The following is an 18,611-nucleotide window of genomic DNA, read 5'->3' as shown; positions in this document are numbered from 1 at the left end:
TAACATATGCTTTGGATATATAGCTAAATAGCAATATAGTTTAAAAAAAACTTTCTGCAAATAGTCCTTTGAACAATTACAAAACCTCATTACTAAAGAATTGGTTATCTTTACACTTGCTTGTTGGCTTGTTAAACTCAGCTGTGATTTGGAATGGGCAAAGATCAACTCTTTCTTAGGACAGCCTTTTCTTAACAGTTCAACAAATTTGTTCATTGCATAGTGAAGATGTAAACGTCTCAGGGTTCCATAAATTATACCTTTGTATTCTAAAAAGTCATTGATGGTTTTGCATACTATACTGCATATGCTTTCCTATGCTGATTTTACTTTGTTAGTTTTGTTGTTGAGGCTGATGGAATTATTATTAATTTTGTTTTAGATATGTCAATTGTACACAACAAATGAAGAGAAGAAAATGAAAAATTTAAACACCAAAGGAAATTGTTTTACACTTTGCAACAATATTGCCACCTCATTCTTTTTGTTTTCTATATACAACATGATGGAAATGTACTGTACTGCTTCTTTTCAAAAAATGAGTTTAAATTAATTTCAACAGTTAGCTATGTGTTTACATAAAGTTAACTATGTTTGCATCAAATAAAATGTTTATTAATGAAAGCTATTTATTATACAAGAAACATCAAAGAGAAAATTCATCATACAGAAATGTACACTATTGGTGACAGATGGAAAAGTGCATGCAGATTTCTTTGTTTTATTAAAAAGAAGAAGTCAGAAACAATCGTACTAAAATTACTGGGTTTTGATCCCTATGATCTTAAATGAGTGAAAAGTTTTTTCTCTGAATTTACAGTATGCCATTTAACAGATATGACTAATACACATTAGCAAGCAGGTGGAATGAAAGCATTCGGATTTTATTTTACAAGTACTTGTGCTTGACAAATGTGATTTTTAATTTGTTTTTAAGAAGAATTGTCTTCAAATATGGGCTGGGTAGATTGCTGCCAGGTTGCTCTGGTTTTATACACAGTTTCTCTAAATTTGTTTTTAATACCACACAAATTGTTTAAGCCTTTTGTTCTGATAATTAAACACCATAAAATAACATATGTTTTGTTAACATTCAGGAAATGACATTTGAGTCTTTTATTTTATTTTTTAAATGTTTTTGGCTCAAAATTTTTTTAAATATATGATTATCATAACCTAATATTGTCTTTGTCTTCACTGCAGTGGATTTCCGATCAAACTTTTCCCCTTCTTTTAATACTTTAGGGAATTTTCAAACGTCGGGATGTTTGGCTGTAATGCCCCAAGATTTGTTCTCCCTGAAAGAAATCATAGTGACAATTTATTAAACTACAGAGCAACCTGGCTTTTAGGGGTCTGCAATTCTAGTTTGTGTTCAATATACCTAGCATTAAATCTTGATTCATTTCATCATAATTATTTGTTATATTTTTCATGCAATTACTGTAGCTGCTAGTTATCTGATTTTTAAAATCCTAAGATAAGGTTGCAATATCAAATCAGTGGGGCATTACTTTTCATGTGCAAAAAAAAGGGGGGGGTTTAAAAATTAAAACCTAAGTTGCGCCATCAATGGTAAGTACATTTACTATGAAGAAAGTGAAAACCTAAAAAGAAATCACATTTATAAGATTGCGTTCCCATGTTTAACATCATTCATTCATTCATTCATTCATTCATAGTAAAAATGCAGAGACACATAGATACAGGTAGACTTAAATTAAAAAAAAAATGATGGGAAATAAAACTCCTTGGATCCAAAATGATTTATTCACACAAATTTAATAGGATATATCACAATTGTTTGGTCCATAAATATTTAGGGGAAATAGTTTCTATACAATGCATTTATCAATAAACAAAGAAACATGGACAATTTTGCTAGACCACTTACTGTACTATAAACACGAAGCTCAATATATAAGATTATTGAATTTATCAACTATATCTGAAAGAGTGCACAACTGCTTTCTATGACATGTTTGTCCCCTCTAACAGGATACACCATAAAAAGAGTTTCAGAAATAAGAGGTAAAACAGTACAAAACTAGTGAGGTGTCAAAAGGGCTTAAAACAGTTAATTTAACAAACAACACATATATCCTGATTTTTCACAAACTTACTCCCAAGTTATATCATAAGGCACATAGTAGAACTGAGTTATAATTAGTCTACTTAATAAAGTAGATCTATAGTACCATATATTGTTCTGTCAAAGAACAAAATTTATAAGTATCAATATTTTTACCTGTAAAAGTGTATTAATAAAGATCTCAGCCTTACCAAGGTTGTTTGGTCTGGTTAGTGGTAAATGCCCATAAGGTAATAGAAATAGGAAAAGTCAAGATTTAAGCTCCATAGAAGATGATAACCATACTTGCTAAATATATAATGGCAAACACACCTTTCTTCTATTACAGTGTTAACATCTCTTCCATCATCTTTTTTTTTAAAAAATAAGCTACTTTTCTGTGCTAATTTTCTAAAAACCCTGAGCAAAAGTTACAATAATGCACTTTAATGTGGGCAGTGAACTGTCAATATGTAACCACACATTTATACAGCCAAAAAGGACACCTTTAAAATATATTAAATAGCCACTTTCACCACCAAAAGAGAGATTTGATGGGGTCTAAAAAGTGGATTCTATGTGCAAAGTTATTCTTAACAATCCACTAAAAGCAAGATGTAGATCTTGACTGGTTTTTTGTTTTTGTTTCTCAGACTTTCCACAATCTAATTGTTTTTAACTACAATAAAGGGGAACAAATGAACATTCACCACTGCCCAGACCATTCAGACTTTTAGCTTAATTAAAAGAAATAAAAAAGAAAAAAAAGAAAAAGAAAAAGAAAAAAAAATTGCTATTGTAAACTAGGAAATGTATTTAGATCAGCATCCACAAGGTCTTCTGAGTTTATCTGCCTCAAAGCTACCCACTGCCAATTCCAATTTCATAAGAATTCTTCTAATGCATTTTTCTTTTATACAAAAGTTAAAAAACTAAAGTATATATTAGAAATATTAATGTACTAAAGATTTAAGTTCATGTATTAAACAAAGTGTCTGATACAATCTCATGAAACATCTAAAATAAATTCAAAATAGCATGAATAAAATGTACTAAAATCAGTTTCCTTAAACATCTTAATAAATTATATTTTGCTTATTTCCATCTTCCCTGAAAAAGTTTAATTCATCGAGAATTGCCTTAGTAATAAAGATATGTATACATTTAGAACTTCATCCTACACTCACTAAAGTTAATGACAAATCTCCCATTGGCTTTAATGATGCAGGATTAGGGCCATATAGAGTGAATTGTTTTCTTTTTTTTTTTTTTAATTAAAATCAGTGGCATTTATGGCAGAGTGGGAAAAAATGAAATTTTGCCTAGGCAATGCTAAAACTTATATTGAATTATTCAGCCTTGTGGCCCAATCCTGCAAACAGTGATGCAACAGAGTAACCTTACTCATATGAGAAAACTCATTGAAATCAATGGGACTTTTCATTTGAATAGTTCCTCTGGTGTATACTTTAGTGAGCCTCCTTACATGAGTAAAGTTACTCTGGAGCATAAGTGTTTGCAGGATGAAGGCCTTTGGTGCGCATAATTCAGAATTCACAGACCAAGGGCCTGATCTTGCAGTCCTTACCTACACACCAGTCCCATTGAGCCTAATCCTGCAAGTCCTCCATCCGTGCCCTACTCCCACTGGTGTCAATGGACATTCCACATGGATGAATGGCTTGCAGGGTTGAGATTATTGACCTGCATGGGAATTTTGGGTGCTCAATGAATACAGGGTCAAGCTCATAACTAATATTTATACAAACAAAAAAGAAGAAGAAGAAGAAGAAGAAAAAGAAGAAGAAGCATTGACACTTGGAATGCCTCTGTCTATTCCAATTCCTAATTTGATTTGTTTTGTAGGTGTGAAAAATACATAGTATGAAACTTAAACATGTATTATAAAAATAAAGTTAGACTTAGGACTCTGAAACTCCATAAATGCACATACAATCCTGGAGCAGCAAACTATTGGCTTTAAATGAACTGTTAGAGGCTTTCTCGGATTATCAGACTGGGAATATAATTTTCTTCTCCCTCTCTTCCCCCCCCCAAGATTCTGGAAATAAGTAACATACAATTTTAAGAGGCACTTATTAGAATGAATCATAACTTTCCCTTCAATTGTCTGATGAATTAAAAAAAATCCAAATACAATTTATAGACAAAATATGTTCATTTATAATGGAGACATATTACTGCAAACTCATTTGCCAAGTGGCTGCAGATGCTACACACCAAGCTGTTTGTTTTCCCAAATATTTTGTGGGTTTGTTTAAAAAAAAATAAAGAGTCTTGTAAATAATAATAAAGAAGAATAAGAATTAAAAAAAACTCAAATGTTAGAAAAGGTTCGTTAAGGTAGTTTGTGAGGGGCTCCCGGATTCGTGGCTGTCCAAGTTAGAGGTCACTGATGTCACTACAGTGATAGTGGGATTGGTCAGGTCTGTTAAAGTGGTCGCAGTGCCGGGTGGAGTGAGAGCGCCGCTGTCTGCTGAGGGCGGTGCCGGAAGTGACGTGCCATCAGCTTTATCGACACCCCCATTCTCCTGCCGCAAAAGGTTCCTTCTGAATTTGGCTCTTGCGTTTTGGAACCAAACCTGCAAACCAATCCCAATTGATTTCTTTACCGATGTTTGCTTTTTGTTTTTGTTTTTGCTTTTATGTATTTTTATGTTTGTTTTTGTTTGGCAAATCATCTAAGTAACTCTACATCTTTGTTTACTACTAGTTTGCATCGTTTCCGTCATACAAAGGCATCTGTACATTAGGTCCAGCACTGTGGGTGCTGATTAATGGAACATTGAAGCCCACGATGAGGATCTCCTAGAGCAGCCTTGCAGAAGTCTACTCACCCACTCATCCAAGGAGAGTAACTTTTCTGATGGGCAAGTAACATATCCTTGGGGTGGGGGGTGTTGTTCCATTACCTAGGTCATCATGGTAAAGGATGGGTAAAGTAAAGATTTTGTGCTTGGGCTGGTAAACTTTTGTGACCATTTTTAAAGTCTGAAAACTTTAAAAGGGGAAATGACACCATCCCCTATAGCACTGGTTATTAATATGGGTTTCCTAGTCCTCTTCCCTATAAAGCTGTGGGTTCATTTAAAATGTTTTAGGTGACATGTAACATGGACAAGCAATTAATGCTAATAGATTCTCCTTTTGCCTCGATCACTGCCCTCTCTCTGCACATTGCACACAGCACTACATACCTCACTTTAATTTCACTGAGCTAGCACACAATGAGAGGGGATTTACAGTTATTTATTTTTTTAAACTGTGTTTTTTGGGGGGAGTATTTTAGGTAGGGGAGTGACTAACTGTTGACTTTACTATGGAGGCCCTTAGTGATAGACATGGAGAAAGGAAGCAATCTGGTCCTGGAGGATCGTATCAGCCAAAGCTTGCTTGCCATATCCCAGGGAAACCTAGACTTTGCCCAACCAAGGGCCACAATGACAACTTAGGGAGCCCAAAGGCTGCACCTCATTTGTGTAAAATGGAGCAGATTGCTTCTACCCGCTTAATATAGAGGTCACCACATAGAGACTACAAGTCCCACGATGCATTGCTTCCCTCGCTGGGGCTTGTAGTCTCTGGAGATAGTTCCCTCATATCGAGGATGAGGGTGATCACAAACCACATTTCAGAATTCTGTGGGCTGAATTTGGGTGGTGAGCTATACACTGCCATATAGTACTTTACCCATAAAGTTCTCTGCACACTCACTAGGGACACAGCAATATTATACTAAGAAGAAGAGATATACATATAACAGTCTAAATAAGGGAGATACTATTATATTGGCAGGGGGAGGGGAGTTTTGTCAAGCCTGTGATGGTGTCTTCTTACCTGCAGAACTCTCTTGGTCAGGCCCGTTTTCTGGGCAAGCTGCTTGAGGTCCTTGGCATCTGGGTTGTGGTTGATAGCAAAGTAGGACTTCATGGTGCGGAGCTGGTGGTGTTTGAAGGAAGTGCGCATGCGCTTAGTCTTCTGGGATGGGGGGTAAGGCTGCTGGTCTCTGTCCAGGTGATCTGCCTCATTCTCATTACAACCTGATCAGTAAACAACATGACACAACAAGGAGTTGGTGGTGATCATGCATCATACTATAGTAAATAAAACTAAGGCAAGTTTCCAGAATCACACGCTATTTTTGGAGAAGAAAGAGGGGATTGAGCTAATATGGTGTCGGGATGGGCAGGAAGTGGTATTTAGATTAACAAATAAAGGTCAGGAGGAGGATGGCCTTTTCCTGTTCTTAACATTTATTATATCCCCCAGGCTCACACCTGCTAAGGAAACAGTATATTGAGGGTAGATCTGCCAAGTTTCACTGCTTTGGCATTAATTTTCAGGTCCCTCTGGTGATGAAGGTTTTGTTAAGTTTCCAAAGAGTCATTTAAAATTTCACTCATTGAAACTGCCCTAGCTTGAGAGAAGAGTAAAGATCAAACCAACATTTTGAATCCTCCCAAATCACCACTAGGCAAAAAAAGAAGCATTAGGTGGGAAGGCTTGTTATGACAAGTATAAATACTGAATTGTTTGTTGATAAAACCCAAAATAAATGCATTTGGATTCTGTCTAGAATTTTATATGAAAAGTGTTGGGGTTGGTGCCTGCAATGTTACCACAGCTAGATTGGCACCTACATAGACCATTCTGTGGAATGGCCAACTACAAGACCACAGAGCTAAAGATGTGCCTTGATTTGATGATGTGTAAAGTTGTTAAAGTGACTTTGAATGAGAAATATATTACAGATTACTGCCTCATGGGTGTGAGTTGCACACCAGACCAGTAGTAGTGCTGGGTACCATGGTGTCACTGCCTATGCTTGGGACAGGAATGACACAAATACCAAGAAAAATAACAAAGTCATCCATGTTATACTTTTTGGCCTGGAAAATAATCTGATAACTTTCAGGATTATATTTTACAAAGCTAGCTCAATCACACAGAGGGCAAACCTGATTGTCACATAACAAAGAATATGAATTTAAAAAAAATAATTTAAAAATTGTTAAGAATGTACCATGTAAATTAGCCCAGGCTTCATTAATTCTTCATCTGAATTTCCTTTAGTCTACTTCCCTACAGTTGGATTTATTAACTAGTCTTAGCCAACTCCCAGTCCCTCCCCCCCCCCCACCAACATGAAAAACACACAGCTAGCATTTTGCATTGCATCAGTCAGTAGAGCCTCTGAGACCTGCAGTGCTAGAAAGAGGTAAAACAACTTTCAACTACCCCAAAAATAAAAAGCTCAAGTCTTCTCAGAGCTTTGCTCCCTACTGAATTAAGAGATAAGTCAACAGTTCCATATGGTAGCTGCACAACACATAAACAAAGGATCAGGTGAATGCTCATCCAGGATGGAAGAGATTCTAGCTGCAATTATAGTCATATCTGTATTTTCAAATAAAATAAACTGACAGCTCTGAAACCATCTGGAAGTGGAAATTACCTTGGAAGTAACTTAGGATCAGGTTTCCAATATTTTTACTCTTGCTGAATAACACTTTATTCCACATGCAGTCCTACTGCCTTCAGTGGGACTGTTTGAGCAGTAAAATACTATTCATGGTGAACAAGTATATCAAAATTTGGCCCTAAGAAGTTATTTTAGCCAATTGCAGGCCATTCTTTATTAAAGCATTGAAGTTATGCAGCAACAATTCCAGTTTATCTGACTGTCTAGCCTAGCTAGCCTCTTATAGCACATTTGTCACCATGGTTTCTGAGCATTTATTTATTTATCATGGCTTGGCTTTTCCAAGGTGCCTAAGTCAATGGAACACGGGCTCATAACTACCTCAGGTGCCTCTGACAATCCCAATTTATATAATAATTACACCAGTCTGTTCTCTAAGTGGCTGAAATAGCATTGTGTGGCTTAAAATGCTACATTATTGCCTGAAAAACTAGTCTACAGCTCAAATTCAGGCAATACATTACTGCATGTTTCTTTGCACCATCTTTTTTTTAGTGGCCAGCACAATACACTTCCCATTGTCAAGATCTCACCAAATACACTTTGCATAGTTATTACATTTACACACCATAAGAGATCGAGTTCTTGAGCAATAGCTGTGCAAAACATTGCTCTAGGGAAAGAAAAATTGTCTTCATTTTGAGATAACTTAAACTGTTCAGATTTGATGACCTTTCTGTCCTTTGGACAATTGTTCAACACAGTTGCTCTCAAAATAGAAATTATTTCTAACATATAGTAGCTAATATGGATCAAGTACATTATTTATAGGGTACTTATCACTGTAGTATCTGAGCCCCTCACAAATATTAATGGTGTTAGCGTCATAACCCTCTGAAGTATTGTTAGGTCTCCAGTTTGTAGCTGAAGAACAGAGAAACAAAGAGATTAAGTGATTCATCCAAGGTCACAAAAGAGGACTGTGTCAGAGCCAAGAACAAAACCCAGTTCTCCTAGAGCCTACTCCAGTGCCTAGCCACAACACTATCCTGCCTCTTTATGAATGTGTGAATATATAAAATATATACACATACATACACACATAATCTAAGCAAGATTCATATAATCTTGTTTGAGAATAAACTTTTTCTCCATTGTGTGATCAAATTGTTTGCTGAATCAGGGCTAGCAACACATTTAATTCATTTTTTTAGAAGTTTGGGTTGTTTCCATAATGTCCTTCACCTTGCAGTATGAATAGGACGATATATGTGTTTTGATTAAGAAAGCATCTTGATTTATTGGAAAGGTAAGTTTTTGCCCCTCTTCAGATTCTTTTACATCGTCAATTACAATCTAGCTTTGACACAACAAATGGATTCCTTTGCCTAGCTGCAGAGTGCAGTCCGAAACTTGATAAGTTTTAGCACAAATACGTTATGGAAATGTTTAAATTATGTTCTAGTGTTCAGAGATGTTTTCACAGTGAATTACAGCTAAGAGACAAAACAATCACTGAGCACTAGTGTCCATGTTCAGGAACCCATCAGGGTGTAAAATTGCAGTTAAACAGGTCTAAAGACAAATATTTTGGCTTTAGTAATGATCAGGCTTCTGATAAACATAGTTCTTTAACGAGTTTTCAGCCTTTACCTGAGAAATACGCCTGCCTACAGATGCCACTAGGGGTCACTAACACATTCATTTAGCAGTTCGAACATGTTGGAGTTTGAAAAGTAGAACAGACTTGGAATTGCAATATTTTAGAGTTGGAAAAACTTACTGGCTTTCTTTTGTACAGAATTCAATGAAACACCACCAAAGGGAAAACACCTTTTTGCTGCCCTGACACATACAATTGAAAGTGATATTTTAAAACCAAATCCATCGTGCCTGACAAAAGACTTTCACTTCATCCTTTCTATTCTGTTGTGTTGAATTAGATTAGAGAATCAGTACCTAGGTTTCCAGCTAAACCGTTAATTACATATGCAAAAGGGCAGCACATGTTGTGGCTAGTATCTGAGAGAAAGATACCCTAGAATACTGCCTTTTAGACTCTTCCCTGCTTTGGGAAAGTATAAGTGTTTAAACACCCGATCTGTGTCCCACTTTTCCGATTGCTCTAAATTCACGCTTTGAATCCTGTATGTTTATTTCTATTTAGATTCGTTTCTCTTTGGAGACAATTACATAAAAGAATAGTTCTCAGTCCTGAAGCCAAAGGCGAACGAGGAAAAATGTATTTTTTTTAAATGGCTGCCTACTGCATAGGGTTTTTTTCCCTTTCAAATAACAGTTATATCTATTTCATGTCATTCTAAAACCATCAGAGATTCTGTGGCTTTCTTGGGTGTTAAATTGGTCAATGGTTGGAATTATCAGCGCTAGACCGTCTTTAGTTTAGTTGTAAAATGTACTTTCTCCAGACCACGTGCCAGCACTGAGTATTTATAGTCTCCCCCTTTCCTCCCCCCCACCCCCAAAATTGATATGCTAAAGCTACAAAAATTATATTGGCTGATCTTGACTGAGTCGAAAGAAGCCGGTCAGAAGTAGCTTCGTTTTACTCGGACATTTTCCCGTGTAAACTCTGCGTTCCCGTTTGGGTGAGCTACATTTTGTCTCCTAGTCCTAGATGAGGCTTTTTAACCTCCTTTGCAGAGACTGGCCCCGCTAACTATCCGGGGGCGATTGGGAGAAAGAAAGAAAAGACTTTTTAGCCTAACATACAAACGCAAACACCACATTTGCCTTTAAAAATGCGTTTCACTGGGCCCCACATTAGCGTTCAAAGGGTTTTTCGCTGTAGCCAATTTTTTTCGCCTTTCCCCAGGCTTGAGAGCCTAATTAGCACAGTGGATTACTTCTAAATGTTTGGTTTCTAGGGGTCTGGGGGAGCTCGGACAATTGATGCGAATAAGGAATAACATGGATCCAAAATTGAATTCCTGGCTCTCAATCCACCGTTAGAAGCGAGTGACTGGGCTACAGGTTCCCCTTCCGTCATACCCTTTAGGGAATTGATTAGGGACTGCTCAGTGGCCAGGGATTCCAATGTCATCTTCAATTAACAAAGAACAATTAATGCACTGATTGCCCTGGCTCCAAGGTCCACGCATCAGAGGAGCTGAAATAGCCTCGCACAGCCAAGCAGTTCCACACTGAAGCCCTCTTCACAAACAGCCCCAAAGAGAAGTGCCCGTCCGGGGAGGACTGGGGTTTGTGCTGGTGGGAGGAAGGGAGGAATCTTTGTGTCTCGGTGGCAGTGGGTTGAACTTGGGGACGGAATTCCAGGCCGGAGTTGGTGCGTTTGTATGGAGCGCAGAGCAGTTTCTTCAAACTGAAATAGACAGGTCCCCTTTTCTGTGCACTCCTCCGCGCTGACCGCTTCAGAGCGCTTTGCTTCATTGAACCAAGTTGTGAGTCCTCGAGCACCCCACATTACAGGACATGGACACACCATCCATAGGCGCCTTTCCCAGCCAAACTGCAGATCACCGCCCAGAATTCCGCCCCCCAGCTTAACGGGGAGTTAAAAGTCTTGCTGCCTACACAGGAAAACACAAAGCTGCTCACTGTAACACCCCCACCCCCAACACACACCTTTCTTTCCGTGTTACAGGGCAACTCATGAATAAATCGAAACTCAGTGAAAACATTCGTTTGGGATCGGTCAGTTTTAAATTCGGTTAATTCGTTCGTCTTCAGGTTAGTGAAACTCCGTGTGACTTGCCTGAAACTATTTAATTCGGGCCCGTGGCGCTTTCTGGTGCGGAACTAGTTCTGATGTTTGGATGACAAAGGTACTAACGTTAAACGCGTTTCAAATAATAACGCGGTTTCAGCTCAGCTGTTGTCCCTTCCTTTCATTGGGAACGGAGCAGATACGCTACTTGTTATTGCCCCGCTGCAGGGAGCTGCTGGCGGAGGAGAGGGAAAAAAAAAAAAAAAAAAAGTGCCAGCAAAATAGGAAACTATTCAGCCTGGGGAATGGGTTACAACAACTGCGTCTCTACGGATTCACATGCAGGCCTGCGGGCCTACGGAAATCAGACATGTTTCCTCCAGATTTATTTTCTGTTGATCAGTTTAGGTGACCCTGAATTGGGGTCCGAGGGGTGGAGGGTTTGATTTTGAGACAATCAAAGCAACCACATCTCCCGCATTCCTACAGAAACATCGGGCTGGGTTTGGGGGCAGGAGTGGGGTGTTGTCTTCACCCTGGGCAGTGACTGTCTGGGGATTTGACATTAACAGAGGAAGACAGCTTTTTAGAAGGGCTTCTGTTCGCTTTCCTGCAAATGCTCCAGCCCCCAGAGGACTGTTTGTTTGATTTTCCAACGGTTAAGCAAGATTTGGCCTGGCTGAGTTACAGAGGCACTGCCTGGCTGGGGAGGGGAGGGGAGGAGAGGGGAGTCTGAGAAGGCCCCTTTCTGTGGAGTGAAAGGTTCAGGGCGCTGTTCTCACCTGAGTTGTAACTGACGATGTCCACTCCTAGAGCTGGGCTTTTTCTCTTCCTGGGCCTCCCTTTCTGGACTGTGCCGGTGCCATTGAAGTAAGGCAGTGCCAGCCCTCCGCTCTTGGCAGCCAGCTCAGTATAGCTCAACTGAGGCGGGTATTCGCCTTGCAAAAGGGTCTCGAAATGGGCCCTGCAGTAAACCAGGTTGTCCTTCATGCCAAAGTGATCGCCTGTGGTCAGAGTCTTGTTGCAGGTGGTGCAGGTGAAGCAGCTCAAGTGATAAACCGACTCCCTGGCTCTCATGACCATTTCAGAGGCTGAGATCCCAAGGTGGCAGCGGGCACATCTCTGCACGGAGAACCTTCTGAAGGAAACAGAAAAGTGGGCATCAACCAGGAAGGTGCTAGGTACTGCCCAGCCCCCGGGTGCTGCCCAGCTCCGCTGACTTGAATCACGCACCTCCCACCCTCGTTTCTGCTCCTGAACTGAGAGCCTAAAAATATTTGCTCCCCAAATCTTGCAGCTAGACCCGTTTCTACCCAACCCTCAGAGAACGGACTTCACGTAGGCCTCTCCTGAAGCCTCCGCCCTGGCTAATGTAAACTCTTTGGGCTTGTTAGAAACTCTGTGTATGAGAAAACCAGAATGGGCCAGAAATAGTCCACTTTAATTTTCTCAGGAAACTGATCTTTCTGCCTGGATTTTTTTATTTTTTAATTTTATTTTACAACATCTCGACTAGCGTTAATGAAGATAAATAAGCAGCATTGGGAGAAAACTTGTTCTCACTTCCCTTTCGTTCCTTAAACCGTAAACCAGATTGAGAGGCTGGGAGGGAGAGAGAACGTGGCACCCGGGGAAAAAAAAACAGAAAATCAAAACAAATCAAGCAAGCCACGAAACTGCGCTCTGCTGGAATTCTGCCTGTCTAGAGCCACTGACCGGTGAGAATTAAAAATCTAGTCGTGAGCTGGAAGGAGTTGATTTGATTTAGCAGAAAGGATGGTTTGTTGTATTAATAAGAGCTGTCTCTGCTATTTTTTACAGCGTCTCTCCAAACCGGAGCTTTGCCATTACCTAGCCAGTTCAGGAGGGTGACCCCTGCTCTTGTGAAACAGGAAATAAATATACACGCTACAGCGAGAGGGAAACTTTTGTTTGAAATTTAGGCAGCGATCCACAGCACCTAGACCAGTGGGAAACTGACTGTCTCCTGTTGTTGTTTATATCGTAACATGCTTTAACTTTGTCTCTTGAAAATGTCGATCAGTATTTTACACGTGCGCGATTTACAAAGGGGGCACATTTGATACAATTGCCCTAAAGCCACGTGTATATAAACGAGGAGTCTCTGCCTATAAGAAGCTATCCCGAGCTGGAGATGAGCGGTTTGGCCGCTGCTGTTCTGGGAAGGGATGTGCATTTGGACCGGTAGGGACTGAGTGCTGTACCTGTAATAATCCTCCTTGCAGTAAATACTGCCGTCCTTGGCAAAGCAGGTGAGTTCTGACTCCAAAGCCAGTTTACATTCACAGCATTTGAGACACCTGAGGTGCCATTGTTTGTCAACAGCCAGCAGGTAATATCTGTCTGAGATCTTCCCTCCACAACCAGCACACAAAGCAGGCTTCTCGGGGCTCATTGGGGGCATGTTCTGCAAAACAACCACACAAAAGTGGATGAGAAAGCAAATCAAGACAAGCGGGCGGTGTGATGCTTGGACTGGGACTGCCGCAAGAACCAAAGGCAGGGCTCACAGAAAAAAAAACCATCTGTTTGGAACCGAACTGGCTGCATTTGCTCTGGCCTTTGAGGGGGCCAGACCATCTCCCCTAGGGAAGTATTTACTAGGACACGACTTGGCTGTTTAGCCCATTACACCTTCTCTAATGATGTAACTTCATTTCTGTACCTGTAGCCCGGTGATTAGGCCTCACTAGGAAACGAGAACTGATTGTTTTCTAGTCCTGGGGAAGTTACAGAGTTGGATGTATCTTCCCCGTTAGCTTTAAAATTGCACCTTTTGGTGCTAGGAAATCCAGACTAGCGAGTATTTTACAAGAAAGTATCTCCTTGCTGCCCTGGAAATTTGCATCAGTGGAGACACTCCCAATTCGAATTCCTGTTAAATTTGAATACAGCTTAAACTATTTAAAACCCCTCCTCTAAATGCAAATAGGCCACTTAAAGCTGAAATGAAGGGAAAATAGTCCATGAAGAATTAATTGAGAACAATCAAAATGTTGGAGAGTGATCCTAATGAAAAGAATGCACAGGGAGGGTTTCCCCCTTAAAATTATTGACTTTTCCTTTCATGAATAAACTTTTTCAAGTTTCTGTTGGCCTGTTTTCCATAAGAAATCGCAGTAATAAGAAACGGAGATGGAGGGATAGTGTACATACCAGACTAACCCCCCCAAACGTGAACTTAAAATAGTTGGGTTTTGTTTTGTTTTTTATGAAAAGTAAAAATCCATTTGTTCTTATCACCGAATTCTTTTTAGCTGCAAATGCAAACGCAATTCAATGTTTTTCCTTTTTTGTAACAACTGGGGGAATGAGTTGAATTAACACTGTAAAACCCTCAGGAGTTTATTTAACGGGGGGGGAGGGGACCCAATAGCTCGGTAAAGCAGTTCCCCAGGCGATTACTTTGTGTTCTAGTGCTCAACGGAAGTCCTACAAGTAGGAGAAAGGCAGAAGCTCGCTTTGCAGAAGATATTGCATGAAGCTAGGGGACCGTTTCTCCAGACGTGGGGTGCTAAGGTTTCAACTCGTTTGCTAAGAAAAGAGATATTATTTCCAGACAATGTATCGTAAGAAATAACATTCAGCGGGGCTGCTCCCTTTTCAGACATTAAAGCTACATTTTTACTTTAAACACTGCCCCTCGCCCGGAAGAAAACAAACTATTTTGCAGCGAAGATTTCTACAATCCAGTTTGGAAAGTGCCAGGGCTGCTAAGGGTAAAATGCACCTTTTCAAAACCCGGCCTGTAGCCCCTTGATAAACGAGAAAGCAAGGCCCCCAGTGCAAACTATGCAGGAGTCAGAGGTCTGCTTCGCTGTAATGAATTAAAACGTGTCCCTCTTATGAAACTTAAAATATTTTCCCTCTTATGACTCAGTTGAGCGCGCGCGCACACACACACACATAGACACACACACACAAATATTAGACGAATGCATGGCTCAGCCTCCCAGCATAACAGACTCCATTAGAGAGCGATTGGTGTTTAACGTGAGCCTCAGAAATGTTTCTAAACTTAAGGGGCGTAAGGGAATGGGGGAGGGAGGAAAGCAGAGTCTCTCTCTTCCCCCAGGCTGTGTCTATCAGGGTGCAGGCTCGTATCTTGCAGTGATTCCCTTTAAAGGGGTGCTCGCTTCTTTCTTACCGTTTCCCGGCCGTTCATCTGTCCGCCTTTGGCCAGGCGGGACTCGGTCTTGGATCTCCTCTCCATCTCCTCCATGATTCCTTGGATGTGGCCTCCGGAGATCCCGTGGAAAAGCATGACTGGGGGACGGAAAGGACAAGTATTTTCTGCTGCTCTGCACCCCACTATTTCCATATACAGACCCCAGAGTCTTTAGATCATCCAAAATGTCTACACCAAGGCGCACGGCTCAGGCAGAGGGAGATTGCAATAGTGGCTTCTCTTTGCACAAGCACCGAGGGCTTCCTGAAGATGTGCAGAAAACAAACAAGGGGGAGAAGAAAAATAATATAGTAAGAATAACAAAAACAAAACAAAAAAACCAAGCAGGAGAATCTGTTACTGCGCTGGAGAGCGGGGGCTCCTGACTGGAGAGACTTGGAACTAGGGGCAGCCAAATCGGCCGGGAAAGGAAATAGTTTTGAACACAAAGAAAGCAAAAAGAAGTGCTATTTTCAGCAGTCCCTGGTTGCTTTAAAGTTCCCAGTGCCTGTAGGTTGGATTTGGGACTGCTGCTTTCCGGAGCTCTGTCCAATTTGTTAAGAGACTAAAGCCAGCCCATTTTTGATAATTTAGTAGGAGGAGTTCTCTCCCTAGAGCTGCCACTGATTTTTATTCAGACAACAAAGACCTGTCATCCTCCTCTCAACCCCCGGTGATGGGCAAGCAGTGACAAACATGCCAGTTGGGGATGGTGGTTGGGGTGGGATCTATACCCCCACCCCACCCCAAACACACACACACACACACAGTCCCAGGAAACGGGGGTTACAGGCACAAGGGAAACTCAGAGCATCCTGTGCAGGGTTGGTGAGCTGAGAAGTGCGACTGGACTGTTTTGGTGGGTCTCTCCCATCTCGCCTCCCCCTCCCCCCAGCTTCGCCTATAGAAGTGCAGGATCTTGCAGTGTTTATTGTCTCATTTGGTGGTGCTGAATGGCCAAGGCCGCCTATAGACCCCAGATTCACCCCCATTTGGGCCCTTTGGTGGTGGCAGGAAAATGAGGAGAACACCTTTGTGGGCGTAGGTGGAGGTTACTATCTTGGGGAGCGGCTGGACCTTGCCAGCAGTGTAATTAACCAAAGAGCATTAAGCAACCTCCCCCTTCCCCCAGTTATTGTGTCCACGGAAATGATGCTGGATAATTAGCCCCGCTCGTGTCCGGTGGATCCAGGCTTCCACGTGGAAGACGTAACCGCAGACTCGGGGCAGAGATTGCACGCTGGGGATAGCGCCAGGCACCTTGCTCCTGCCCAGCCGCAGGGGGATCAGTAACACCCCCCCCCCCGCATCCCTCCCAGGTGAAGTTTAAACTTCCAGCCGTGTTAACGTCCAGCCGGGCGCAGACCCCGGTCCTTCGCCCTCAGCCTCACAGTGCAAGCAAACCCCAGCCGCAGCCCCACCTTGTCCCGTGAGCTGGGGAGGGGGGTTATGGGGCAGGGAGGAAGCCCCCCCGGAACCATTCCCCAGCTGCAGCGCTGCGCCGCGCACTACAACCCCCGGGGAGAAACGGGGATTTCAGCTGGCTGCGCCGGTGCCAGCGAGCGCTGTGTGCAGGGCTGGGTGGGACAGTCAGTCTGGGCCAGCTCTCGGTTCTCCACACTTACTTTTCACACCATTCTCCGCCTTGCCTTTCTCTGCAACAGCTGCAGGCTGTTTCCTGACACCTCAATCCCCGCTGCAGGATCTTCCTGGCGGCGGTTCTGCTCCCCTGGCTCCCTTAGTGGCCTTCCGCCCTAAACTCCAGCATGACTCGTGAAAACACCCCCTCCAGCCCCCATTTCCTTTCGAACAGGGACTCCCGGAGTCTCCGCCCCCGCCCATGTAACCCCCAAATCTTCCCTTCTCTTTCGCCCCAAGTAGCTGAAATGAATGTTATTTGCAGATTGAGTGTTGCTACATTCCTTCCAGTGCCAGAATACAGCTCATAAAACACAATTTCACACAAAGATGGAGCCAATCAAGTGAAATAAGCCGGTATTTTTTTCTCGGTTGGCACACTAGACCCTGGACAGCAGGGCTGCTATTTACTGTAAGTAATGTAATTAGCCCTTTTGGATGGAAATCAATTTTTTTTGTTGCTTTTTTTTTTAATAGGAGAGTAATTCCTATAACACGATACGGCAGACACAAAAGGGTCAGGGATTCTCCCTTAAAAATGGGTAGGTACTCTCACAAATCGCAGTTTCCTGAAAAGCAGTCAACGCCTTGAAAAAAAAAGGGGGTGGGGATGTTCAGAGGGGTAGGTTCTCCTTGGAGAAAACAAGTCAATTAGCACAACAAGCCACAAGAAAAAGGTAAACAAGGCGATTCAATCCGGGCTGCGGGTGTTGTTTGCAGTGGAATTTCGAAACTTTAAATGTATTTATTTATTTATTGCCGAGCTGCCCAAACCAGGCCAGAAAATGAAAAAGTTGCCTCTCCACCCGCTTTGCCCCCCAAGAAAAAACAGTTGGGGGGGGGGTATACAAGCCAGGATTGCACAGCAAGTGTGGGTAGATGAAGTTTAAGGAAAGGAATCCAGAAGCAACGGCTTTGCTGCCTAATGATAACGATTGTAATGGAAGAGAAAGGGGCTAATGGCTTAAAGGAAGAGGACGAACTCCACTCTCCACAGAGAAGAGATTTAAACCGTTTACAGAAAGTGTGTGTGGAAACATGCACTCACCTATTCGAGAGATTACGTGTGTGCGCGCATATATATATGGTGTGTGGTGTATTGTAGATTACGGAGCTATTTTGGAAATGATTAAAAATCTATTATAAACAGATGGATGATATAAATATCCTCGTTATCATTATAAATCTAGTGAATTCCTCTTTGCCTAACGTGTTTTTTGGTCCCCTTCCAAATATTCCCGTTGCAGCGGTAACAAACCATGCCCTAACTAGCTAGCTTCCCAGTGTTTTCGGGTTTATGAGAACGATCAGGATTGCCCCGCAAGGCCCTGTTTTCCAGAAAGGAAATCGCTTGCGTTTGGAATAGATACGTGCTCAAAATGTCCCCGGACTCAGCGTGGAGGGGACCCTAATCCGATGTGTGTTTGTTTCTCTCCTCAGCCGGGACCGCTCGAGCCCTGTCCTATGTGCGGCTGTTCCCTGTCCCTCTGACTGAAGCTGAGACCGAGCAAACTCATCGCCTGTGCCCGGAGCCTAGAGAGGTGTGGTTTGGTGCGAGCGCACCTCTGGGACCGCACTGAAA

At 41.8% G+C, this 18,611-nt stretch overlaps 1 protein-coding gene across 3 annotated transcripts; it reads right to left on the bottom strand.

Moving 5' to 3' along the window:
• Positions 1-1,214: 1,214 nt before the first annotated feature.
• On the bottom strand, positions 1,215-15,544 carry LOC112115868 (LIM/homeobox protein Lhx9). 3 transcript variants are annotated; one of them, XM_024213074.1, is made up of 6 exons: positions 15,371-15,487; positions 13,428-13,630; positions 11,985-12,340; positions 7,513-7,518; positions 5,930-6,132; positions 4,417-4,674 (listed from the first exon to the last, which is right to left on the bottom strand). In XM_024213074.1, the coding sequence occupies exons 1-6, from the start codon at positions 15,485-15,487 to the stop codon at positions 4,417-4,419; spliced, it is 1,143 nt and encodes a 380-aa protein (XP_024068842.1). The 3 variants fall into 3 exon arrangements, with proteins under 3 accessions (XP_029768235.1, XP_024068842.1, XP_024068841.1); XM_029912375.1 differs by lacking the exons at positions 4,417-4,674; positions 7,513-7,518 and adding an exon at positions 1,215-1,298 and having other exon boundaries at positions 15,371-15,544; XM_024213073.1 differs by lacking the exon at positions 7,513-7,518 and having other exon boundaries at positions 15,371-15,544.
• Between the last annotated feature and the right edge of the window lie 3,067 nt (positions 15,545-18,611).

Source organism: Terrapene carolina, unplaced genomic scaffold (genome assembly GCF_002925995.2).
Source record: "Terrapene carolina triunguis isolate 2854851 unplaced genomic scaffold, T_m_triunguis-2.0 Scaffold210, whole genome shotgun sequence".
Lineage (NCBI taxonomy): Eukaryota > Metazoa > Chordata > Testudines > Emydidae > Terrapene > Terrapene triunguis.
This window is presented reverse-complemented; position numbering and strand designations above follow the sequence as displayed.

Excerpts from the sequence above, each read along its gene's own strand:
- LOC112115868 (XM_024213073.1), bottom strand. The coding sequence starts at position 15,544 with ATGGAAATAGTGGGGTGCAGAGCAGCAGAAAATACTTGTCCTTTCCGT. Across the intron at positions 6,133-11,984 it reads CATCGTCAGTTACAACTCAG|GTTGTAATGAGAATGAGGCA; the intron begins GTGAGAACAGCG and ends TTTACTGATCAG. Across the intron at positions 4,675-5,929 it reads TGACCAAGAGAGTTCTGCAG|GTTTGGTTCCAAAACGCAAG; the intron begins GTAAGAAGACAC and ends ATTGGTTTGCAG.